The sequence below is a fragment of the Scyliorhinus canicula genome, chromosome 4 (genome assembly GCF_902713615.1).
Source record: "Scyliorhinus canicula chromosome 4, sScyCan1.1, whole genome shotgun sequence".
Lineage (NCBI taxonomy): Eukaryota > Metazoa > Chordata > Chondrichthyes > Carcharhiniformes > Scyliorhinidae > Scyliorhinus > Scyliorhinus canicula.
The window spans coordinates 230,091,749-230,117,728 of NC_052149.1; the positions used below are offsets into that span (position 1 = coordinate 230,091,749).

Consider the following 25,980-nt stretch of genomic DNA (forward strand, 5'->3'; position numbering starts at 1 on the left):
TCTCTGCTTGTGGTGAAGGTTATGATTCTTGGTAGCAGGAGTTCCATTATTAATGTTTCAATTCCGTGCCTGAAGTTTAATTGTCCCCGCACCTCGCCCACGGTGACACAAGGACCTGACAACACTGACATTATGGAGTGACCACACTCACAAAGGTTTTGAAATAAACAAAACTGCTCGACAATGGTATCATATATACAATATTCGATTATAAAAAAAGAAAAATAATTCCTTTATATAGTCTTGTTTTGTGCAAAAAAAATGCTACTTATAAGGTGAAAGGTAATGGGCAGGAATAATCTCAATAGATGCACTATAATACAAACTTGACAACTATACTGGCTCATCGCTGTATGATATTACCCTGAAAAGACTTTTACTCCAGATCAGAACCAGAGTAAGGTCCCACTGTGAAGAGACAAAACATTGGAAATGTGAAGACATGTTACTACCAAACAATTAAATGACCTTAAAATGTTTCCCCCCCCCCCCATTTAGGTCAATGGTACAGATGGATAATAGCCCTTATAGCGGAGTGACCTTTTCATTCTGCCACTCTCTAATACAATCCTGGGCCAAGCTCCGCATATCTTTGCACAGAATGAGCGTTCCAGTTCAACACCAAGTTCAAATCCCCACGTTCCCAAACCAAAGGAAGGCCGCGATGCCTCGAGAGTTCTTTTGAGACTCTGTGAGAAGTCTTGCTGGAGACCCAAAGCACCAGAGCGCATGACAATGCCAGAAAAGGTATCCTAGGACAAGGTGCAAAGTCTGATTGGTGACAAGTTTGGGTTTCGAAAGCCTGCAGAGTGCAAGAGGAAGGGAGGCCGAGGGAGGAGTGGAGTTACGCAGCTGGGAACGAAGATTGAGGGAGATGAGGAATCTCACCGTTAGGAGACAGAGAGAAAGAATGAGTTTAGAGACTGAGAGACGATGCAATTGGGCTCGATTTCAACATGGCGAGGCTCCAGGGAAGAGAACGATGATGCAGGGCAGGGAGTTAGATATTGGAAATGAACATTGTGACTTAATACAAAATTCTGTTCCTGTGACAATTTCATGACCAACGAATGAAACACGAAACGGGATGGTCACGTTTCCCCAGATACAGACATACATTTTACAATCTAATCCCTGCCCAATGGACGGATGGCGTGTTTATGGTCTGCGTCTCGAGGATTTTCACATTATTATTCCAATATTCTCCATGTCCTGATTCCCCCAGGACCAACCAGGCATCATGTTTAATCGGGATTTTTCTCACAGAGTTTGTACTTTAGATGAAGCCGAAAGCTCTGAGGAAGTTTATCAGCGAAGGCAAACTCCAGGATATGAAGATCACAGAAAGCTGTCCTCTACATCGGGCAGGTTAGCATCATCTTCTGTGTCCATCTCAAGCTCCTTAGGGTCTTCCGTCACCTGAGCAGAATCGCTGGCGTTACTTAGCTCTCCATTCTCCACACATACCAGGGAACTAAAACGAAAGAACGGACAGAACACATCTCAATAAGACTATCCATTCATTAATAGAGTCAGAGCTTTCTTTTTAAAGAGTGAATTCAGGTGAAGGGCCAACAACCGTAACAAAGGAGGTTGTCGAGCAAGAGGGGAGAAGGTGACATCAGTCAGAATGCCCAGGTTTGATCAGGAGGCAAAACAAATTCAGCTCAAATAAAAGCAAAGAACTTGCATTTCTATAGCGCCTTTCACAACCTGACAACATCAAAGCATTTTACAGCCAACGGAGCCCTTTTGAAGATTAGACACTGCTATAAAATAGGAAACACAGCAGCCAATTTGCGCACAGCAAGCTCCCACAGACAGCAACGTGATAGTGACCCAGATAATCTGACCATGTTGATCTGAGGGATACATATTGGCCAGGGCACTGGGGAGAACCCTGCCATTCTTCCATGCGATCCTTTTGCATCCACATGACAGGGCAGACGTGGCCTCAGGTTAACGTCTCCTTTGAAAGATGGTACCTCCAGCAGTGCAGCACTCCCTCAGCGCTGCACCGGAGTGTCAGCCTGGATTTTACGCTCTATTTTCTGGAGGGGAGCTTGAACCCACGACCTTGGGGCTCGGAGGTGAGACATAGTGCTACCAACTGGACCACATGCTGGCACTAGGATTGGAGGCTAAAATTGCTGACTGAAATACTGTTGGCCGAACACAACTTTGGCGAGCACAGTGAGAAGTCTTACAACACCAGGTTAAAGTCCAACAGGTTTGTTTCTGTTGTAAGACTTGTTACTGTGCTCACCCCAGTCCAACGCCAGCATCTCCACCTCACAACTTTGGTGTCATAATTAGCTCAGAGATGAGTTTTCAACCATACATTCGTGCCATCATTTAGGCCGCCTTTACCTCTAATAACCTTTATTGTCACAAGTAGGCTTACATTAACACTGCAATGAAGTTACTGTGAAAAGCCCTGAGCCGCCACATTCCAGCGCCTGTTCGGGTACACAGGGAGAATTCAGAATGTCCAATTCACCCAACAGCACGTCTATTCTGATGCACTGATTGGCTGGCCTTTCATATTCCATCCTCTATAATCGTCACGTTGTCCAACTCTCTGCTGCTCGTACCACAACTAGCATCAAGACCCATTCACCCGTCAGCCCCTGTGCTTGCTGACTGACCTACACTGAGGTCCTGGTTGGCCAATGCCTCAATTAATTCTCATTCTTGTTTTCAAATCCCACCCTGGCCTCAACTCTCTGTAATCCCCTCCTGCTTGACAAACCTGAGATGCCTACTCCAACCCTGATCTCTTATCCATTTTTGATTTTAATCACTCCAGCATTGGCAGTCTTGTCTTCTGTCACTGGGCCCTAAACTCTGGAATCCCCTCCTTAAGCCCCTCCCTTCCCCCTTTAAAACCTACTTGTTAAAACCTACACCTTGAACCAAGCCTTTTGTCAGCTGTCTCTATATCACCACACGTGCCTCGGTGTAAAATTAGTTTGATAATGCTCCTATGAAGTGCTTTGGGATGTTTTACTATGTTAAAGGAGCTATATAAATGCAGGTTGTTGTTGTTATGTGAATAGTTAGAGATCAATACAACAAACTAATAATGAAAGCATTGCAAACACAGTTCGACAAACTGTGCGGCCGAAAATCATGAAAAATATAAAAAACAGTGGGAAGATGAAAAATTAGTTCATCGAAATACAGAATTTAGAGAGGAAGAGGCAGACAACATTATCAGAGACCCCTCCCACCCAGGCATTGCCTTCTTCCAGACCCTTTCATCAGGCAGAATGTACAGAAGTCTAAAGACTCACACATTCAGACATAGGAACAGCGACTTCCCCACAGCTACCAGACTCCTCAACGACTCCCCCTCGGACTGATCTGTTCCCTGTAAGAAAACTATTCACGACGCTCTGTGCTGCTCTTGCTCTGTATTTGCTTTGTTTGGCCCCTTATTCTGCACTGTAACCAATCACTGTTTGTCAATGTACCATTTATCAATGTTCTCTGTTGATTATTCTTTGTCTGCCGTGTACGTACTGTGTACGTTCCCTTGGCCGCAGAAAAATACTTTTCACTTTACTTTGGTACATGTGACAATAAATCAAATCAAATCAGGGGCAATGGACGGAATGGCCCAGTGTTCTGTGCTGCAAGGTTGTGAGATTGATTTCTCGCAGCATGGAGCTTCGGGAACATGCTGAACATTAGCCGGATTCTTTACCTCGGCCTTGTCCCTGTGGCGGACTCACTCAGCGAGTTCTCCGTCGGGCTGCTGGCCTCACAGGGGTCTGGGTCGGGCAGTGGGATGATGTAGCCATTGTTGGTGCCGTTGGGAAGACGCTCTGTGCAGTTGGAGTAGATCACATTGTCGTCGACTTGGAAGAACTTAACCCCAGTGCGGCACATTGCTGGGTGGTCACTCTTTAGAAACTCCTGGTTAACTTGGGCGTATTTCTAGGGGTGCGTTGAGAGTGGGAAAGGGGGAGGGAACAAAAGCAAAAACAAATCAGCATTTTAGACACATGAGCATTGGTAAATTCCTCTCTTTTTCCCGTCAAATACACCATCCTGTCATTTCCACTCCCTGATGCTTCACCTTGGCCAGTTTGACCAGGTTTAAGTGTGTATACATGCTAGGATTGGCATGTCTGGTACAGGCGGGGGGTGGGGGTAACGCAGCAGTACAACAGTGGGGCTGGGGTGATGGCAATGTTTTCAGCGAAAGAGCTCAGAGAAGAAAACTGACTCGAAACAGAAAATGCTGGACAATTTCCGCAGGTCTGACAGGATCTGTGAAGAGAGAAGGGCGGTAACGTTTTGGGGCTGGATGACTCGTCGTCATAGCTTTGACTTTGTCAGAGCTCAGAGCTGTGACAGAAGTGTTTTTTTTAGTTCGGACATAATGATTGGCGCAGGCTTGGAGGGCCGAAGTGCCTGTTCCTGTGCTGTAAATTTCTTTGTTCATTCATGTGATGTGGGCATCGTTGGTGAGGAAGAGTTTATACACCCACAGTGCTGTTGGGGAGGAAGTTCGAGGCTTTTGACCCCGTGACAGCGAAGGAACGGAGATATATTTTCAAGCAGAGGTGGACTTCAAACACTTGGGGGTCCCACGCCCTCCCATTTTGCGGAGGACAAACGTCATGCCCCTTCCTCTGGTGACATGGTGGTCTGCCCCCAATGACGTCGAGCCCCACCCCCAATGACATTGAGCCCCACCCCCACTGACGTTGAGCCCCACCTCCAATGATGGCACGGGTGGCCGGGCCTTGAGCCTCGACAACCGCACGCGCTCCTGGCTGGCGGCCTGGCTGCTGTTGCTGGCCACCTGGCCTCCATTCTTTTTGGTTGCCCTCCTCAGCCCTGGCCTGGAGGTCAAGAGTCACCCCACAGCTCCTCCTCCTCCTCACCTAGCTGATGAGGAACATATCAACCATGATAGAATGGCAGAGCAGGCTCGATGGGCTGAATGGCCTAATTCTGTTCCTATATCTTATGAACTTATGAAGGCTTCGTCGGCTCGCACCTCGATGTTAGGTCGGCGACTTCACTTTTGCCTCTGGCTGCCCTCCAGACCGAATGCCAGACATCTGACTGCTGCTTTGCACCTTCATAAATTTCACACCAATTCAGAAAGATCTGTGTCTGAACTGCTCTGTGTCTCTCGCACCTCTGAATGCCTGGCAAGTGGTTTTCCTTCTCTAAAGGAGACTCCACCAATCAGAGCCTGATGTCGTTCTGCAATGCCTGCTGATAGGCTCAAGAAATTTGAGCCGATTGCTGAGCCGATCAGCAATTTAGTGCTACCAAGGCTCTGAGTGGTGTTCCCGTGGTGTTCCCACCACAAGTCACCTCTCAGTATGGGGCCCCCCTATTGGCCAGGGTCCTGCGCTGCAGTGCTGGGTCTTTCATTGAAAGTTCGCCTCTGTTTCCAAGTTAGGATGGTGAGTGGCTTGGAGGGGAACCTCCACATGGTGGTGTCTGCTGCCTTTGTCCTTCCAAGTCGCTGGTGGCCAACCTGTGGCCCATCTGGATTCTGAGTGCAACCCACGAGACATTTTGTGGACTCCACACGCAGGACTGTCACCTTCCACTGGTTTCCATCAACGTAACTTTTTTCCTACTGGAATGACTGAAGCGATTTGCAAGTAAAGCGAGGGCGTGTGAAGTGAGGGCGTGTGAAGTGAGGGCATGTGAAGTGAGGGCGTGTGAAGTGAGGGCGTGTGAAGTGAGGGCGTGTGAAGTGAGGGCGTGTGAAGTGAGGGCGTGTGAAGTGAGGGCGTGTGAAGTAAGGGCGTGTGAAGTGAGGGCGTGTGAAGTGAGGGCGTGTGAAGTGAGGGCGAGCGAAGGAGTTGCTCACAACATTGACTGTGAGAATGGTGCACTTCCTCTGTGTCCAAAGTGTAAATATTTTATTGTTACCATTTGAAGTTGATGACAGTTCTACTAATATATGAACAATGAAACATTTTCCATAATCTGTAATATTCAATGCATCTTGAATGTATTCAATCTTATTAGTGGGGTCACGGTTAGTGAACAATCCTGATTTCAATCTTCCGGCCCATTGAGATGAAGGAGGGCCACTCATGCGACCCACTCACTAGCCTAGTTTGCCCATCACTGTTCTAGGTGGCCGAAGTCGCCTGTTTGGAAGGTGCATCTGAAGGAGCCGTGGCGAGTTGCTGCAGTGTGTCTTGTAGGTCAGTTTTTTCAAACTTTTTATCCCAGGACCAACCAGCCGACCTTCAGGGACCCTGCAAACGACACATTCACCACGTTCGCTTACCTTTAATGTGAGAAGGGAGCCTGTTTAGGCCTCATGATCTCACCTGAATCAGGTTCCACAGGAGGAGAGGGCAATGCGCATATCAGGTGCGGCATTCAGCCAGTTCCTTTGAGCCATCTTCATTTTTGTGAGAATGGAAAATACGACCTCGCACATATAGGTCATCATGAAGGGCAACAGCAACAAAGTGCTTGTTTTACTCAGCACTGGATACTCCTGGGAGATGCTGCTCCAGAATGCTGACAGCCTCACGGGCTTTTGGTGTATTTTAAATTTGCTGTCACAGGCCAGGAGCATCAGCGTAGTCTTTTAGTTTGGAGTCAGCTCTAAGTTAATAACTGACTCTGCGGTCTCAACCTCAAAAGGAATTTTTCATCACCACTTCTCTTTCAAAACCTGAAACTTCTCTCATTTGTCGCTACTTCCCTGCATGAAACACACACGTACTTTGCATTCTATCTGCATTGGTACAATTGACAAAACCGTACCTCAAGAAATCATCTTTCTACTCCTTTATTCACGAGTTAAGTTTCTTCTTTAAAGGCTGTTAACCAGAGGCCCTGGATCTCTGTACAGAGCAACAGTAGCACTGCTCTGTCCTCCCCTGAACTCTTCTGAGCAGTTCTCTCCAGCAGATTCAGATGTGAGATCCTCTGCCTATTTGTGTCTCTGGCCATCTCTTTCTTGTACCGAAACAATCCATTTTCATCTTTACAGTCTTCTTGCCTTGCTTGTCAGCAGCGATACAATGGAAGAAGCTCTCCTCTGTGATTTGGTGCCAAAAGTGCACATTCAGGCCGCTTGACGCAAGTGTTCGTGCAGGTACGTGACCTGCTCACTGATGTGGTTTCTGGTCAGAAACGACGGCACACAGCCTAATTTCCTTCTCATCTAAAAGGCGGCAGAGGCTGCCATTCTCAATATAAATGCTGGTAACAGCCATTAGGCGCTTCACCCGCGATCAGGATCATCATAACCAATTGCTCCGCGATACTCCCGACACCTGCCCGCGACCCGCACTTTGAAAAACCCTGGGAGGGAGTGGATACTCAAGCTTTGATGGGGTACCGATCAAGCGGGCTGCTTGGTCCCGACTGGTGTTGAACTTCTAAAAACATTTGTTCATGGGATGTGGGTGGCACTGGCAGAGCAGAATTTATTGGCCATCAAGAGTCAACCACATTGCTGTGGATCTGGATTCACATCTAGGCCAGACCAGGTAAGGACCACAGATTTCCTTTCCACAAGGAAACCAGATGGGTTTTTAGTGACAGGCTTTTAACCAGTTTGTTTTATTGAATTCTGCCATGGTGGGATTCGAACCCTAGTCCCCAGAGCATGACTCTGGGTCACTAGTCCAGCGATAATACCACTACGCCACTGCCTCCCCACTGCCTCAATGTGCTCGTAGCTACACCCAGGTAAAAATAATGTTGGCGGCACGCAAGTAACTATTCCAAGAACAAAATCTGTATTTTATTCAATATTAGATTTACCTTCTTATAGCCCTCAGTGAGCAGATTGCCCATGGATTGTACTAAATTGGAGAAAGAAGGTCTCTTCTCAAATTCATCATTCCAGCATTTTTGCATGATTTCATATCTGCAACATCATTTCAAACACAATCGTTAGGTTAGGCCATAGACAATGTTTGCCCCATCTTGTTTTCCACCTGTGGAACTCCTTCCCCTCTCTCAGTCCATCCTCTTCCTCAATCCAACCCATCCCTCGGTCCCCCTTCCCTCAGTCCCTGTTCCTCAATCATACCTCAGACCTGCTCTCTCAGTCACCCTCCCTCAATCCCTCCTCCCTCTGTCCCCTTCTCAATGACCCCTCCCTCAGTCTCCCCCTCCTTAAGCCACCTCCTCCCTCCGCCAACTCCTCCCTCTGCCTCCATCCTCCAAATTCTGGGATTTGTCCGCTCCCTCAGTCTCCCCTCCCTCAGTCTCTTCTCCCTCAGTCTCCTCTCCCTCAGTCTCTCCTCCCTCAGTCTCTCCTCCCTCAGTCTCCCCTCCCTCAGTCTCCCCTCCCTCAGTCTCCCCTCCCTCAGTCTCTTCTCCCTCAGTCTCTCTTCCCTCAGTCTCCCCTCCCTCAGTCTCTCCTCCCTCAGTCTCTCCTCCCTCAGTCTCTCCTCCCTCAGTCTCTCCTCCCTCAGTCTCCCCTCCCTCAGTCTCCCCTCCCTCAGTCTCCCCTCCCTCAGTCTCCCCTCCCTCAGTCTCCCCTCCCTCAGTCTCCCCTCCCTCAGTCTCTCCTCCCTCAGTCTCTCCTCCCTCAGTCTCCCCTCCCTCAGTCTCTCCTCCCTCAGTCTCCCCTCCCTCAGTCTCCACTCCCTCAGTCTCTCCTCCCTCAGTCTCCACTCCCTCAGTCTCCTCTTCCTCAGTCTCCCCTCCCCCAGTCTCCCCTCCCTCAGTCTCTCCTCCCTCAGTCTCCCCTCCCTCAGTCTCCCCTCCCTCAGTCTCCCCTCCCTCAGTCTCCCCTCCCTCAGTCTCTCCTCCCTCAGTCTCTCCTACCTCAGTCTCTCCTCCCTCAGTCTCCCCTCCCTCAGTCTCTCCTCCCTCAGTCTCCCCTCCCTCAGTCTCCCCTCCCTCAGTCTCCCCTCCCTCAGTCTCTCCTCCCTCAGTCTCTCCTCCCTCAGTCTCTCCTCCCTCAGTCTCCCCTCCCTCAGTCTCTCCTCCCTCAGTCTCCACTCCCTCAGTCTCCTCTTCCTCAGTCTCCCCTCCCCCAGTCTCCCCTCCCTCAGTCTCTCCTCCCTCAGTCTCCCCTCCCTCAGTCTCCCCTCCCTCAGTCTCCCCTCCCACAGTCTCTCCTCCCTCAGTCTCTCCTCCCTCAGTCTCTCCTCCCTCAGTCTCCCCTCTCTCAGTCTCCCCTCCCTCAGTCTCTCCTCCCTCAGTCTCTCCTCCCTCAGTCTCTCCTCCCTCAGTCTCTCCTCCCTCAGTCTCTCCTCCCTCAGTCTCCCCTCCCTCAGCCTTCCCTCGAACCCGATCATCATTCTTGCTTCTCGAGCTTGTGCCTGAGTGTTACTCACATTTCATCAGAGGCATAGTGAGGTTTGGGCATTCTGTAACCACGCCTAATGGCATTGTAGAACTGGTCGTTGACGGGAAGTTCTGGATACGGTGTCCCACCTTGGAAGGAAAGAAAGAAACAGAAAGAAAAAATAAAAAGTAAAGGAGGAATAGAATGAGGGTGTGAGAAGAAGAGAAAGGAAAGTGTAGGGATAGAAGAAAAGAAAGAAGCCGTAGTTACTTAGGCAGCAGACATCAATTTGATTTAATTTTCATTGATCTTAGAATTTACAGTGCAGAAGGAGGCCATTCGGCCCATCGAGTCTTCACCAGCCTTTAGAAAGAACACTTGACTTAAACCCATGCCTTCACCCCAACTCCATAACCCAGTAACCCCACCTACCCTTTTGGACACTCAGGGCCAATTTAGCGCGGCCAATCCACCTAACCTGCACATCTTTGGACTGTGGGAGGAAACCGGAGCACCCAGAGGAAACCCACATAGACGAGGAGAACATACAAACTCCACACAGTCACTCAAGGCTGGAATTGAACCCGGGTCCCTGGAGCTGACAGACAGCAGTGCTAACCACTGTACCACCATGCCGCTCAGTCTAGTCATTAGATCTAAATTTAAGACATGCATTGATATCATGATTATTATCATTATAATGCCTTTCACGATCTCAGGACATTCTGGAGCACATTACAGCCAATGAAGTACTGGTGAAGTTCAGGTGCTGTTGCAGTGTACAAAGAACAAATAACAAAGAAAATTACAGCACAGGAACAGGCCCTTCGGCCCTCCCAGCCTGCGCCGATCCAGATCCTTTATCTAAACCTGTTGACTATTTTCCAAGGATCTACTTCACTCTGTTCCCCGCCCGTTCATATATCTGTCCAGATGCATCTTAAATGATGCTATCGTGCCCACCTCTACCACCTCCGCTGGCAAAGCGTTCCTGGCACCCACCACCCTCTGCGTAAAATACTTTCCACGCACATCTCCCTTAAACTATCCCCCTCTCACCTTGAAATCGTGACCCCTTGTAATTGACACCCCTACTCTTGGAAAAAGCTTGTTGCTATCCACCCTGTCCATACCTCTCATAATTTTGTAGACCTCAATCAGGTCCCCCCTCAACCTCCGTCTTTCCAATGAAAACAATCCTAATCTACTCAACCTTTCTTCACAGCTAGCACCCTCCATACCAGGCAACATCCTGGTGAATCTCCTCTGCACCCTCTCTAAAGCATCCACATCCTTCTGGTAATGTGGCGACCAGAACTGCATGCAGTATTCCAAATGTGGCCTAACCAAAGTCCTATACAACTGTAACATGACCTGCCGACTCTTGTACTCAATACCCCGTCCGATGAAGGCAAGCATGCTGTATGCCTTCTTGACCACTCTATCGACCTGCGTTGCCACCTTCAGGGTACAATGGACCTGAACTCCCAGAGCTCTCTGTACATCAATTTTCCCCAGGACTCTTCCATTGACCATATAGTCTGCTCTTGAGTTAGATCTTCCAAAATGCATCATCTCGCATTTGCCTGGATTGAACTCCATCTGCCATTTCTAGGAAACATGGCAGCCATTTTGTGCTCAGCAAAATCCCTTAGCAGTTTATCTATTTAATTCTTAGTGTATCTTCACCCATACCTTTTTTTCCCTTTGGGGAATAGTGGGGGAAATGGTGGAAGGATTCCCGAGCAGATTATCAGCCCGTCGAACTGTGTTGTGCACAGTCCTTCCATGGCCAAAAAGTCCTGGCGTTGGACTCAAACCTGGAAGTTCTGGTCCAGAGGGAGGGGGGCTACCCACTGTGCCATAAGACGTATGTGCTGATGATCAGATGATCTGTTTCGTTTTAGCGATGGGGGTTGAGGGATAAACATTGGCTCAGGACAGACAGGAGAACAGACCGGCCATTCCTTAAAATAATGGCTATGAGGATGTACACCGAACTGAGTGGTCTCGGTGTAACATTTAATCTGAAAGGTGGATCCCCTCCACCCCGGACAGTGCAGCACTACCTCAGTCCTGTGCTGGATTGTGTGCAAAGGCCTCTTAGCAAACCCACAACTTTCTAATTCAAAGCTGAGAGAAGTTGTCATCCACTGAAGCATGGCTGCTGACCAGGAGAGCTCGGGAGAGCTGACATGATCACCAGCTTCTCAGCAATAGCAAACGTAGGAACAGGAGGCCATTCAGCCCCTCTAGCCCGCCCAGCCATTCAATGAGTTCACGGTTGATCTGTATTTTAACTTCATCAGTTGTGTAAAGTAGATGTCACTCTGGCCAGTAGAAGGGCGCAACGAGATGATGAGATGTGCCATTTACTTGGACTCCACCTAGCAACCACTCTGAATTTTCTCCCAAAACAGACAATGAAGATGACAAGTCAGAGAGGGATGAGAACTGTCTGGGGGTGCCTTACCAAGGGTGAAGATCTCCCAGAGCAGGACTGCGTAGGACCAGACGTCGCTCCGTGTGGTGTACAGGTTGTTGAAAATGCTCTCAGGCGCCATCCATTTCAAAGGCAAAAAGGTCTGGGAACCAGATCAGTCAATAGTTACTAACCAGGTTACTATTTAAACTACTAATAAATCAACAATGACAAAACAAAGAGATGTGAAAGTAGCAGAAAGAACACGCTGTGTCCTAAACGAGAGGGGTTGAGATAGCGAGAGAGGGGGAAGGAAAGGAGAAGCAGATGGTAGTATTTATACGGTTTGCGATATTTAAGCGGATACCGAGATACTCACACTCCCTCTTGAAATATAATTGGAATCATTCATTATGTCCCGCGCTAATCCAAAGTCACAGATTTTCGCAAGTTTTCCTTCACAGATCAGCACATTCCGGGCTGCTAAATCCCGATGGACACACTGTCAAAACAAAACAAAGATTATTCATTCATGGGATGTGGGCGTTGCTAGCTGGGCCTGCATTTGTTACCCACCCCTAATTGCCCTGGAAATGAGTACCCGCTCGGCCATTTCAGAGGGCGGTTAAGAATCAACCACATTGCTGTGGGTCTGGAGTCACATGTAGGCCAGACCGGGTAAGGACGGCAGATTTCCTTCCCTGAAGGACATTAGTGAACCAGATGGGTTTTTGCAACAATCGACAATGGTTCACAGTCATTAGATTGAGATGAGCTTTTTAATTCCAGATTTTATTAATTGACTATGAATTCCTGCAGCTGCTCTGATGGGGTTTAAACCCACATCCTCAGAGCATTAACCTGGGCCGCTGCATTGCTAGTCCAGTAACATTACCACTGGCCACTGTCTCCCCATACCCCTACTGATATTGAAAACAATATCAATACCCAATAAATTCCATTGGGCACACTGTCAAACAAAAAAAATATCAATTTATCACAATGATACATCCAGGGACCCAGTGACACGATCAGTAACTGGGGCAGGACATCCCAGTGACATCATCAGGAGATGGGGCAGGACATCCCAGTGACATCATCAGGAACTGGGGCAGGACATCCCAGTGACATCATCAGGAGATGGGGCAGGGCATCCCAGTGACATCATCAGTAACTGGGACAGGACATCCCAGTGACATCATCAGAAGATGGGGCAGGGCATCCCAATGACATCATCAGTAACTGGGACAGGACATCCCAGTGACATCATCAGCAGCTGGGACAGGGCATCCCAGTGATATCATCAGGAACTGGGGCAGGACATCCCAGTGACATCATCAGCAGCTGGGACAGGGCATCCCAGTGACATCATCTGGAGCTGGGGCAGGACTTCCCAGTGACACCATCAGTAACTGGGACAGGGCATCCCAATGACATCATCAGGAACTGGGGCATGGCATCCCAGTGACATCATCAGGAGCTGGGGCAGGACATCCCAGTGACATCATCAGGAGCAGGGGCATGACATCCCAGTGACATAATCAGTAACTCGGGCAGGACGTCATTGACATCATCAGGAGCTGGGGCATGACATCCCAGTGACATCATCAGGAACGGGGCATGGGACCCTAGTGACATCATCAGGAACTGGGACAGGGCATCCCAGTGACATCATCAGGAGCTGGGGCAGGACATCCCAGTGACATCATCAGTAACTGGGGCAGGACATCCCAGTGACATCATCAGGAGCTGGGGCAGGGCATCCCAGTGACATCATCAGTAACTGGGGCAGGACATCCCAGTGACATCATCAGTAACTGGGGCAGGACATCCCAGTGACATCATCAGGAGCTGGGGCAGGGCATCCCAGTGCCATCATCAGGAATGGCGAAGGACATCCCAGTGACATCATCAGTAACTGGGACAGGGCATCCCAATGACATCATCAGGAACTGGGGCAGGACATCCCAGTGACATCATCAGGAGCTGGCGCAGGACATCCCAGTGACATCATCAGGAGCTGGGGCAGGACATCCCAGTGACATCATCAGGAACTGGGGCAGGACATCCCAGTGACATCATCAGGAGCTGGGGCAGGACATCCCAGTGACATCATCAGGAGCTGGGGCATGGTATCCCAGAGAGATCATCAGTAACTGGGGCAGGGTATCCCAGTGACAACATCAGGAGCTGGGACAGGGTATCCCAGTGACAACATCAGGAGCTGGGACAGGGGATCCCAGTGACATCATCAGGAACTGGGGCAGGACATCCCAGTGACATCATCAGCAGCTGGGACAGGGTATCCCAGTGACAACATCAGGAGCTGGGACAGGGGATCCCAGTGACATCATCAGGAACTGGGGCAGGACATCCCAGTGACATAATCAGTAACTCGGGCAGGACGTCAGTGACATCATCAGGAGCTGGGGCATGACATCCCAGTGACATCATCAGCAGCTGGGACAGGGCATCCCAGTGACATCATCAGGAACTGGGCAGGATATCCCAGTGACATCATCAGCAGCTGGGACAGGGCATCCCAGTGACATAATCTGGAGATGGGGCAGGACTTCCCAGTGACACCATCAGTAACTGGGGCAGGGCATCCCAATGACATCATCAGGAACTGGGGCATGGCATCCCAGTGACATCATCAGGAGCTGGGGCAGGACATCCCAGTGACATCATCAGCAGCTGGGACAGGGCATCCCAGTGACATAATCTGGAGATGGGGCAGGACTTCCCAGTGACACCATCAGTAACTGGGACAGGGCATCCCAATGACATCATCAGTAACTGGGGCAGGACATCCCAGTGACATCATCAGCAGCTGGGAGAGGGTATCCCAGTGACAACATCGGAAATGATTCCAGTCACATCAGGGACTGAGACAGAGCATCCCTGTTTTTGTTTTTTCCTTGGTGCACTAGGTATACTCAAGGATTGACTTTTTTGTCATGGGTAGGATCCTGCTCCCTGGGGTGAAAAACGTGGCGTAGTCGGCAGTGGTTATTCCTGACCACGTGCCGCGCTTGGTGGATTTGATATTGGAGGCAGGCTGGTGCAGCACACGGGATAGAAGCTGGATGTGGGACTATTGTCTGATATCGGATTTTGCGGGAAGATTGCTAAGGTCATAAAGGAGTACGATGAATTGAATGAGAATGGGACAGTCTCGCCCTCTACTCTGTGGGAGACATTAAAGGCGGCGATGGGGGGGGAGGGGGGGAGCTCATCTCATACAAGGCGGGTTCCCAGTAGAATTTTATAAGAAGTTTGCGATCGGTTGGCCCTGTTGGGAATGTTTAATGATTCACTGCCGCGGGGTTCTCTCATGGAGATGTTGGGAAAGTGTCGATCTCCCTCCTCCTGAAGAAGGATAAAGACTCCACTGAGTGTGGGTTGTGCCGCCCGATTTCTCTGCTCAGTGTGGATACAAAGCTTTTGACTAAAGTCTTAGCTTGAGATTGGAGCCCTGTCTCCTGGAGGTAGTGGGGGAGGATCAGACAGGCTTCGTAAAGAGCAGAAAACTGTTGTCCAAAGTGAGGCAGCTACTCAACATAGTTCTGACACTGGGGGTGGGACCGGAGCTGGAGATAATCGTTTCTCCGGACGCAGAAAAAGCGTTTGATAGGGTTGAGTGGGGCTCCCTTTTCGTGGTTCTGGGGAGGTTTGGGCTGGGTCCTGGGTTTGTGTTGTGGGTGCAGCTGTTAAATGAAGCTCCGTCTGCCAGTGTGCTCACTAACACGATGGGTTCAGGGTCGTTTCGGAAGCATAGCGGGAATGAGGCAGGGGTGTCCCACGTCTCCTCTTCTGTTTGTTTTGGCGATCGAGCCATTGGCTTTGAGGGCTTTGGACAAGTGGAGGAGAGGAATTGTGAGGCGTGGAGTAGAACACAAGGTATCCCTGTATGTGGATGACCTCTTTGTACGTAAGGCATCCTGGGTCAGTTATGGGGATGTCATGGGTTTGTTGAAGAGGTTTCACTCCTTCGCAGGATACAAATTAAACTTTGGGAAGAGTGAGTACTTTGTGGTTAGTCGTTGGGGGGGAGGAGCTGGGTTGGGGGCGGGGGGGGGGGGGGGGGGGGATGCTGTCGGGCTGGGATTAGTTTCCAGTATCTGAGAGTTCAGTGGCTCGGGATTGGGCGTGGCTTCACAAATTGAATGATACCAGCCTGGCTCAGGGTCAGGCTGGATCGACAGAGATGGGACAACCTTCCGTTGTTGCTGGACATGAACCTAAGCCTTTTTGCCGGAGTTGATAACGGGTTTCATATGGGCCAGGTGAACTCCTTGAATTTGGAGGGGGGTTTCTACAGAAGGAAAGGTGGCGGGAGGTGAGGTGGGGGCGGGGGGTATGGTGGGTGGTGCTGATGCTGCTGAATTTGATGTTTTATTATTATGCGGAGAAGGTGTTGTGTTGGTGTGGTGACCAGGATGTTACTTGAGTGCAGACGGATTCGGGGTCGTGCAAAAGGTCCAGCTTGTAGCCGCTGGTGACGGCGTCTCTGCCGTTTGCTGCAGGGAAATATTCTTCGAACTCGGTGGTCACCTTCACTTTGAAAATATGGCAGCAACTCCCCTCAGCATTTTAAGCTGGGGGCAGAGTCAAGGTGGACCCCTATCTGTAGGAATAATTTGTTTGAGCCGGTGAAATTGGATGGCACGTTTGGGGTTGGAAAGATAAGGGGCTGGAGAGGGCAAGGGATTTGTTTCTGGAGGGGCAGTTTGTCAGCTTGGAGGAGTTGAAGGGGAAGCTAGGATTTGGGGGGGGGGGGGGGGGCGGGGGGTGATGAGGGAGGGGGAGAGATGCGCTTAGGTACTTTCAGATGCGGGATTTTGTGCGGCAGACATTTCCAACATTTCCGGTAGCGCGCTGTCCACTTTATTGGGGAGGATAGAAGGCCGGACGTCTGGGATATATGGACGGATCCGGGAGGAGGGGCAGTTTTCGGTGGATGAGGAGCCGGGACCTATTTTGGAGGGGGACATATGGGGTGCGTCCCTCTGCAGGGTGAAGGCCATGTCATCCTGTGCGAGGCTGAGTTTGAAACACCTCACCAAGGCCCGAATGAGTCGATATTTTGCGTGGGATTGGAGATAGATGTGAGCAGTGTTCGAGAGGATCAGTGAACCACACCCACATGTTCTGGCCCTGTCCCAAATTGGTGAGTTTTGGTTGTTCTTCAGCACCGTATCGACAATCCGAATAGTTGATTTGGAGCCTTGCCGGTTGGTAGCTATATTTGGGGGGGGGGGGTGTGGAACCAGCCGGAGCTGAAGACGGGTGCGGGGGCGGATGCCCTGGCATTTGCCTTGTTAATTACTCGGCGGTGGATTCTGCTCAGTTGGAGACAAGCGACACCACCCGGTGCCTCTGCGTGGCTGGGTGACTACAAGGAGTTTCTCTACCGCGAGAAGGTCAAGATCATTGCGAGGGGGTCGATTCACAGGTTCTACCGTAGATGCGGCCGTTCATATTGTACTGTAAGGAATTGGTCACTGTTAGCTGTGGGGGTGGGGGGCAGTGGGTTGTATTTCTGTTAATGGGGGTATTGTTGCTGTGGTCTTTTGGAATGTTTTCTCTTGTTCATACATGCGTTCGTTTTGTTTTCTAAATTTTTTATATAAAATGTTAAAAGTTCAATAAAAATATTTTTTTAAAAACCCCCAAGATCTCACCGCCGCAAATCCCGGTACAGCCCTCTCGCGAGGTTTAGCGGCTAAAATGGGATTTGCACCAGCAGTGGACAGGGAGACACAGAGAGACACAGAGACACAAAAGCAGAGAGAAATACAGAGACACAGTGAGAGTCACAGAGACAGAGAGAGAGAGATACACAGAATCACAGATAGACAGAGAGCAGCACAGAGAGTTAGAGAAAGACAGAGACAGAGGCACGGGACAGAGTGAAGCAGAGAGACAGCTAGAGACTCAGAGAGACAGAGATACACAGAGAAACAGAGAGGGACAGAGAAATGGAGAGACAGAGAGAGGCACAGAGAGAAAGAAACAGAGAGACACAGAGACACAGAGAGAAGGGTAGCGAGACATGGAGACACAGACATAGAGAGACACAGAACACAAAGAGATATGGGAGAGAGACAGAAACACACAGTGACCGACAGAGGGACATAGAGACACATGGACACAGAGAGACAGCGACACAGAGAGCGAGGCACACAAACACAGAGAGACAGAGACATAATTGAATGGCTTACATTTTTTAATGAGAGGAATTCCATTCCTTCTGCCACCTGATAACTGATTCCGACCAGATCCATGTAGCTCAGTATCGCAGACTCGCTGACCAGAAGTTTATCCTCAGTGACCTCACGCTCTTTTCAAAAGAACATGACAGACTGGGTGAGGGACTCACAGTCATGATGGGCTTCATTACACCTTTCAACAACACGCCAACATGTGTGGTACATAACCAATCAGTTTGAGGTGCGCTGCTTGCTATTTCGTAAGAAGACTTGGCCGCCATTTTGTGCAGAGCAAGATCCCAGAGCCACAGTGAGCAGTTAATCCATGATTTGGTGCTGTTGGTTGTTGTAAACATGGGACTAATGATTATTCTCCAGGAGGCAATGTGAGCAAACCCAGGAGAGAAGACTCGGAAACATTAAAAATAATTGTGTTTATTCTATCTTTAAAAAGTCTTTGTTAAAAAATTGCATTTCCAGAGCGCCTTTCATGGTCTCAGGATGCCCAATCTGCTTTACAACCACTGAACCACTTTTTGAAGTGCAGTTGTTGCTATAATGTAGGAAAAACAGCCACCATTTGCCAACACAAAATGACCCAAACAGCAACGTGATAATGGCGAGTTAATTTCTTTGATTGACGTTGGTGAAGGTAAAATATTGGCCCACGACACCAAGGAAAACCCCCTTGTTCTCTTACAGCCTTGGGCTCTTTACAGGTGTCAGCTGTACCCCAGCGAATGGCACTCACTGTCATGAAATGCAGATGATATACAGACAGGCAGCTAATGAACACAGAGAACAGGACTTGACCAATGAGCAGGCAGGACACTCAGGGGTGGTATCTCACTATAAAAGGCACGAGGCACTCACACTCCACCTCTTTCCACTGATGAACATCTACAGAGTGAGTCAGGGTGTATGTACAGTATCGCACCTCCAGCACGTGGCTAAGAGCTAGTCTGGTCCAGTCATACAGAGTAACCACACTTAGGTTAGCAGAGAGTTGAACTCATAGAGAACTGTGCTAACTGTGCTACTGGTTTAATAAATCAGATTGAACTAACTTCAAGGTCTGGAGTATCTTTTGGTTAAAGCTGCATCCAGTTGCAGCCCGTGTTATCTCAGAGTACAGAACACAACATAACTCTGAGTCCGAATGTTTTGGGTTCAAGCCCCACTCCTGGACACTTGAGCACAAAATCTAGGCTGACACTCTCAATGCAGTACTGAGGGAGTGCAACACTGCTAGAGATGTCCTCTTTCAGATGGGAAGTTAAACCAAGGCACCTTTAACCACTCAGGGAGTGTAAACGATCAGAAACGGAACTGGATCAGCCACTTTTGACTCCCAGAGCAGTTCAGAGGCTGGGAATTCTGTTGTGAGTAACTCACCTCCTGACTCGCCAAAGCCTGTCCCACCATCGACCAGGGACAAGTCAGGAGTGTGCTGGAATACTCCGCACTTGCCTGGGTGAGTGCAGCTCCAACAACACTCAAGAAGCTCAACACCATCCAGGACAAAGCAGCCCACTTGATTGGTACCATCTACAAGATGCACTGCAGGAACTCACCAAGGCCCCGTAGGCAGCAACTTCCAAACCCACAACCTCTACCATCTAGAAGGACAAAGGCAGCAGATACCTGAGTACTGAGCAGCACGGGGCAGCACGGTAGCATTGTGGATAGCACAATCGCTTCACAGCTCCAGGGTCCCAGGTTCGATTCCGGCTTGGGTCACTGTCTGTGCGGAGTTTGCACATCCTCCCCGTGTGTGCGTGGGTTTCCTCCGGGTGCTCCGGTTTCCTCCCACAGTCCAAAAAGATGTGCAGGTTAGGTGGATTGGCCATGATAAATTGCCCTTAGTGTCCAAAATTGCCCTTAGTGTTGGGTGGGATTACTGTGTTATGGGGATAGGGTGGAGTTGTTGACCTTGGGTAGGGTGCTCTTTCCAAGAGCCGGTGCAGATTGATGGGCTGAATGGCCTCCTTCTGCATTGTAAATTCTATGATTCTATGATACCTGGGAACCCCACAAGCCTGGAAGTTCCCCTCCAAGCCACTCACCACCCTGATTTGGAAATATATCGGCCATTCCTTCACTGTCGCTGGGTGAAAATCCTGGAACTTCCTCCCTAACAGCATTGTGGATGTACCTACATCACAATGACTGCAGCGGTTCAAGAAGGCAGCTCACCACCAGCTTCTGAAGGGTAATTAAGGATGGGCAATAAATGCTGGTCACATCCCATGAAATAATTTTTAAAAGTCTCATTGCTGTGTGTGGGAGCTTGCTGTGCACAAATTGGCTGCTGCGTTTCCTACATTGCAACAGTGACTATACTCCAAAACTATGCAGTCAGCTGAAAAGCCCGAAAGAACGTCACAATGGTGATGATACAAAAATCTTCTTTTCTCCCTCATTATGCGCTGAATTCCTGGAGTGAGGATGGAATCCACAATCTTGCAAGTTTAGCTCATGGTGAATGCGTACATTTGATTTCCACAGGATATTAGAATCTTTTGTGCCTTTAGATTTGTGGATCACAGTGCAACAAGTAACAGGCCCGCAGTGTAATGTAGCTGCCAGTGGATGGCAGTCACGGTTTGCAGTTCAGGGGGAGCAAAATCCTAAAGGCATAAACAATGGAGAAAACAGTGAGAGACGGGACTGAGAGGGAGAGAGCGAGGGGATTTCACCAACAGGAGGACGGGTATCCCGGGAGTTACACCTATCCTAGACAGAGTGCTTGAAAGAGCGAGAGAAGGAAAGAATGAAAGAGAGTGACAGGGTGCGTGAAAAGAGGTGATTAGCAAGAGCGGTGGGAGAGAGGAGAGAGGGAGGAGTGAGAGGGTGAGGGGGCGTGTGAGAGAGGTGGGGGGGGGGAGGAAAGAGAGGCGGGAGAGAGAGAATGAGGTGGAGGAACAGCATGAGAGAGATGTCCGAGAGAGAGGGGCTAACAGAGAGAGGAGGGCAGTGAGCGAGAGGAGGAGTGAGATAAAGAGAGGGAGAGAGATGGAGAGAGAGTTGTGAGAGAGAGTGGGGGGAGAGAGAGAAAAAGACAGAAAGGGAGAAAGAAAAAAAGAAAAGGAGAGCGAAAGAGAACGGAGGAGAAATATTGGGAGTTGGAATGAGGTGGATTCAGTGAGGGGATTACCAGTGGGGGCGCTGTTCTCCTGTGAGTACGGCCTGTTGTAATCGGGGTGTTCAATGTCAGCGTAGTTCGGTTCACGTTTAGCTTCCAGCATGGGCATGTACTCGAGCTGCTCATCTTTAGTCATGTCCATGTACCCTCCATCATTCTCAAAGGACAGGGCTACGTAACTGTGGGCGAGAGTGAGAGAGACGAGTGAGTGAGAGAGACAGAAAGAAGATGAGAGCTCATCAGTAATACAGCAGGAGGGCCTTGCTGCCCAGGCGGTGGAACGCTAAATGATGCAGCAAAGACAGAGGCCATTCAATCCATCCAGCCTGTGCTGACCTTTGGAAAGAACTATCCAATCAGTACCACTCACCTGCACTCTCTCTCTCTAGCCTTATGTTTCAAACTGACACACAGACGCACACACAGAGATACACAGGCACAGCCATGCATGCTCAGACACAGAGGCACGTACATACAGCCACAAATGCACTGTGAGATGCACAGACAGAGAGACCCACACAGTCATGCACAGACATGCATGCACAGAGAGACTCACACAGTCACGCACAGACATGCATGCACAGAGAGTGGGAGGCATGTGGCGCTGTGGTTAGCACTGGGACTGCGGCGCTGTGGACCCAGGTTCGAATCCCGGCCCTCGGTCACTGTCCGTGTGGAGTTTGCACATTCTCCCCGTGTCTGTGTGGGTTTCACCCCCACGACCCAAAGATGTGCAGGTTAGGTGGATTGGCCACGCCAAATTGCCCCTTAATTGGAAAAGAAAAATAATTGGGTACTCTAAATTTTTTAAAAAATGCATGCACAGTGTCATATGAGAGTATCTTTAAGAAATGGGTGTTTAAGAAATGTACCTTTAAGAAATAGGTGTTTATCAGTGATGTCAGAGTGTGGGTGGAGCTGGACTGTCTGCCAGCTTTTTACTTTCGTTTTAGGCTGTTTGCTGCAGGGTGTGTTTTAGTTTCATTTTTAGTGTTGGAGCTGAGACCAGGCAGAGCAGGTGTACTGCTGTTCTCTCTGCCATGAAAATACTATCTCTTGATAATTTGGTGAATTCAGAATTATAAATGTTCTCAGTAGTGAATGTAAACCTAATGTGCTTCTGTTAAAAGGTGTTTCTTTTGTCTTCTGGATGTTGTTTGGGACGTTATTAAGGATTACTTAGTGTTGTAGTCTTTGGGGATTGTATTTGAATTGATGGTTGCTAAGACGTTCACTGTATGTTTTAAAAAGGTTAACTTGAGTTCATAGAATAAACATTGTTTTGCTTTAAAAAATACTTTTCCATTTCTGCTGTACCACCCCTGTAGAGTGGGCCGTGTGCTCCCCATAACCACAATCTAGTAACAGTTGTGGGTCAGGTGAACTCCATGATACACTTTGGGGTTCTCTAAACCCTGGCCCATAACAACAGAGAGACCCACACAGACACACATTTACAGAGAGACACACACAGACACACATTTACAGAGAGACACACATTTACAGAGACACACACAGACACAATTACAGAGAGACACACACAGACACACATTTACAGAGACACACACAGACACATTTACAGAGAGACACACACAGACACACATTTACAGAGACACACACATTTACAGAGAGACACACTGACACACATTTACAGCGAGACATACAGACACACACAGACACACATGAACATAGAGACCCACATGGACACACAGGCATGCATGCACTGAGAGACACATGCAGACACGCACAGACGCAAATGCAGAGACCCACATAGATACACACAGACACGCATGGACAGAGAGACCCACACAGTCATGCACAGACACACATGCACAGAGACCCACATAAACATGCAGACACGCATGCACAGAGAGACCCACGCAGACATGCACAGACACGCACAGACACGCATGCACAACATACTGCAGCCTACAAACAGCAGAGGATGGTGTCTGACTCCAGTTGCAGAAAGCCAGGAGGATGGGTTGGTCGCTTTGACCTGTGGAGTTTGACAAGGTTCTGGCCATGACTGGACGGGAGCCAAAACAAACACCAAAGAAAATAAAAATCGAGAATCGGAAACTATTTTCACAATTACTCACAGGATAGAAGTAACTGGTCATTTGCACAGGGTGTGTTAGGAATTCAAAAACCCTTCATTGTTACACTGAAGCCTGCTTGACTATTACTCCCTTCAGTTTGATCTACAAACCCCTCCTGTGCCAAATCGCTGGAGACGGGGGGGGGGGGGGGGGGGGGGGGGGGGGGGGGGGGGGGGGGGGGACCAAGCTTAAATTTCAATTATTATCTGAAATTCCCTCAAAGGACGGAGCAGTGAAACTGCGGGAAGCGAGCCAGTGAGGGAGCTCTCACCATCACAAATACAATTTCGGGGACAGGATTTGCCAGTACAGGCTATACAGTGTTAATCAATGTCATACAGCACAGGAGCAGGCCACTCAGCCCATTCTGATGCTGCTGACCCTCTGAAAGAGATATAGGGCTGAAATTCATGCCCCTGTGCCAGTGAGTGTTAGGCGATGGTGGTAGTGGGAATTGAAGGAAGAGGATTGCGTCTGGGTTCCCGCCTGCCCCGACCGCACAGTGATTTGACAGTGGGGTAGGCAAGGCCTCGGACGGGACACCCGCCCTTGTCCCAAATGCGACCCTTAAATGAGGGCCAGATGTCCCGCCTACAGCCAATTGACGCCATCCAAAATATTCAGGCTGCACGATCCGGCTCACACTTACCCCTCGGTCACCCTTCTGGAAGGGGGAAGGGGCAAAGGTGACTGAGGGAGTGTGGCGAAGTGGGAGAGAGACAAAGTGGGGGGGGGGGGGGGGGGGGGGGGGGGGGAGAGAGAAAGAGAATGGGAGAGAGCCGTGAGTGTAGAGAGATGGAGAGGAGGGAGAAAGAGAGAATGGGGTGGGAGAGAGAGAGAGAAAGAGAAAGGAGGAAATAACAAAGAGAGAAAGGAAAAGAGAAGGAAAGGAGAGAAAGTGTTGTTTGCCATATCCTTTTTTGTGAAGTTAATGATTCCTCTCGAGGAGACACTGTGGATGCCAGGCTGGTATCTTTCCATTTATTCTCAGGGTGTGGCCTTTGCTGTCAAGGCCGCCATTTATTGTCCACCCCTAGATATTGAGAAGTGGCAGCGATGGACCTACTTTACTCTTTGGTAGCAGTTTGGTTTATATAAAAGCTCAGGAAGCCTGAGATGGTAAATGAAACGTTTAATTTGTGAACATGAAGTGAAGGCCGCAGCGCGGCTGACAGGCCCCAGTCGGGCCTACCGGAAGTGCCAGTCCCAGTCTGGGCCGGCCTTTAAAGGGCGATGTTACGGTCTCCAGCTGGGCAGGCTGCCCGGTAAAGGGGAAGCTCCTATTCTACCAGTCCCATGGGGAGATCGATCGATGTGGGTCTCGTGAGGGTTATTACAGTGCAATAGGATTTTTGTAAAGGAGAGGTTGTGTGTATAACCCACGTGACCATGAAACCATTTCATTGGGCATTTAAGAGCCAGCCTGGTGGATTTTGGACTGGACACACATATGGGCACATACTGGGCAAGGAGAACAGATTTCTTCCCAAAATGACATGAGCTAGGTTTTTAATAACATGGTGGAAAAGTCTGATGGCAACTCATTAATGACCAGATCGTGTGGGTGTTGCTTATCTACGTTGCAAAGTGTTAATGGGACAGCAATGATGCCCTTTGAACATTCAAATCAGGTTCCAAGAATCCCAATTATCGGGTTATTGTGGGACTCTTCACCGTGAGCAGCGCCGGCCCTAGGGTTGCTGGCGCCCCGGGCAAGCTGAACTTCGGCGCCTTTGGGGGGGGCGGGGCCGAGGAGGGGGGGGCGAGGAGGGGCGGGGCCGAGGAGGGGCGGGGGGGCCAAGGAGGGGCGGGGCGGTGGCCGAGGGGGGGTGGGGGGCGGGGCCGATGAGGGGCGGGGGGCGGGGCCGATGAGGGGCGGTGGCGGGGCCGATGAGGGGCGGGGGGGCGGGGCCAATGATGGGCGGGGGGGTGTGGCCGAGGGGGGGGTGCGGATCTGAGGGGGGGGGCGGACTTGAGGGGGGGGGCGGAGACCGAGGGAGGGGCGGACCCGAAGGGGGGGCTGGGGGGGCGGACCCCGATGGCGGGGGCGGACCCGAGGGGGGGGCGGACCCGAGGGGGGGGGCGGACCCGAGGGGGGGGGCGGACCCGAGGGGGGGGCTGGGGGGCGGGGGGGGGAGCGAGGGGGGGCGGGGGGGAGCGGGGGGGGGCGGGGGGGACCGAGGGGGGGGCGGGGGGGCGGGGGGGGACGAGGGGGGGCGGGGGGCGGGGGGGACCGAGGGGGGGGGGGGGGGGGAGCGGACCGAGCGGGGGAGCGGGGCCGCCCTGGGGAGGGCGGCCACCGCGCATGCGCTGGTTGGCACCGGCCCAACTGCGCATGCGCGGGACCCGAGTCTGGCGCCCCCTAGCACATGGCGCCCCGGGCGACTGCCCGAGTTGCCGGTGCCTTGAGCCGGCCCTGACCGTGAGCGATGGAGGAGGAGGGAAAGGTTTGGGCCCTGGGAAGTTGGGAGTTAGTTTTATCTCTGGTACTGGAGCTACAATAGGGAGGCGGGGGTCCATAAAACAAATTAGGGACCCTCCCAGCTATCTGTGGCTGTTACCGCTCTGATCCTCCTCATGGGGGAAGCGGGGGTGAGGATTTGGATTTGGATATGTTTATTGTCACGTGTACCGAGGTACAGTGAAAAGTATTTTTCTGCAAGCAGCTCAACAGATCGTTCAGTACATGGGAAGAAAAGGGAATTAAACAAAATTGAAGAAAATACATAATAGGGCAACACAAGATATACAATGTAACTACATAAGCATTGGCATCGGATGAAGCATACAGGGTGTAGTGTTAATGAGGTCAGTCAATAAGAGGGCCATTTAGGAGTCTGGTG

General features: G+C 50.3%; 1 protein-coding gene across 2 annotated transcripts in view; it reads right to left on the minus strand.

Moving 5' to 3' along the window:
- Positions 1 to 485: 485 nt before the first annotated feature.
- Positions 486 to 25,980, minus strand: part of LOC119965441 (platelet-derived growth factor receptor beta-like) — a 140,978-nt gene continuing 115,483 nt past the window's right edge. For both annotated transcript variants that reach the window (XM_038796225.1, XM_038796224.1), the window contains exons 19-26: positions 21,048 to 21,214; positions 17,903 to 18,021; positions 12,055 to 12,177; positions 11,727 to 11,838; positions 9,303 to 9,402; positions 7,774 to 7,879; positions 3,710 to 3,942; positions 486 to 1,474 (exon numbers count right to left, since the gene is read on the minus strand). In XM_038796225.1, the coding sequence (XP_038652153.1) occupies positions 1,339 to 1,474; positions 3,710 to 3,942; positions 7,774 to 7,879; positions 9,303 to 9,402; positions 11,727 to 11,838; positions 12,055 to 12,177; positions 17,903 to 18,021; positions 21,048 to 21,214 (1,096 nt within the window). In that variant the 3' untranslated portion in view covers positions 486 to 1,338. The remainder of the gene's footprint in view (positions 1,475 to 3,709; positions 3,943 to 7,773; positions 7,880 to 9,302; positions 9,403 to 11,726; positions 11,839 to 12,054; positions 12,178 to 17,902; positions 18,022 to 21,047; positions 21,215 to 25,980) is intronic.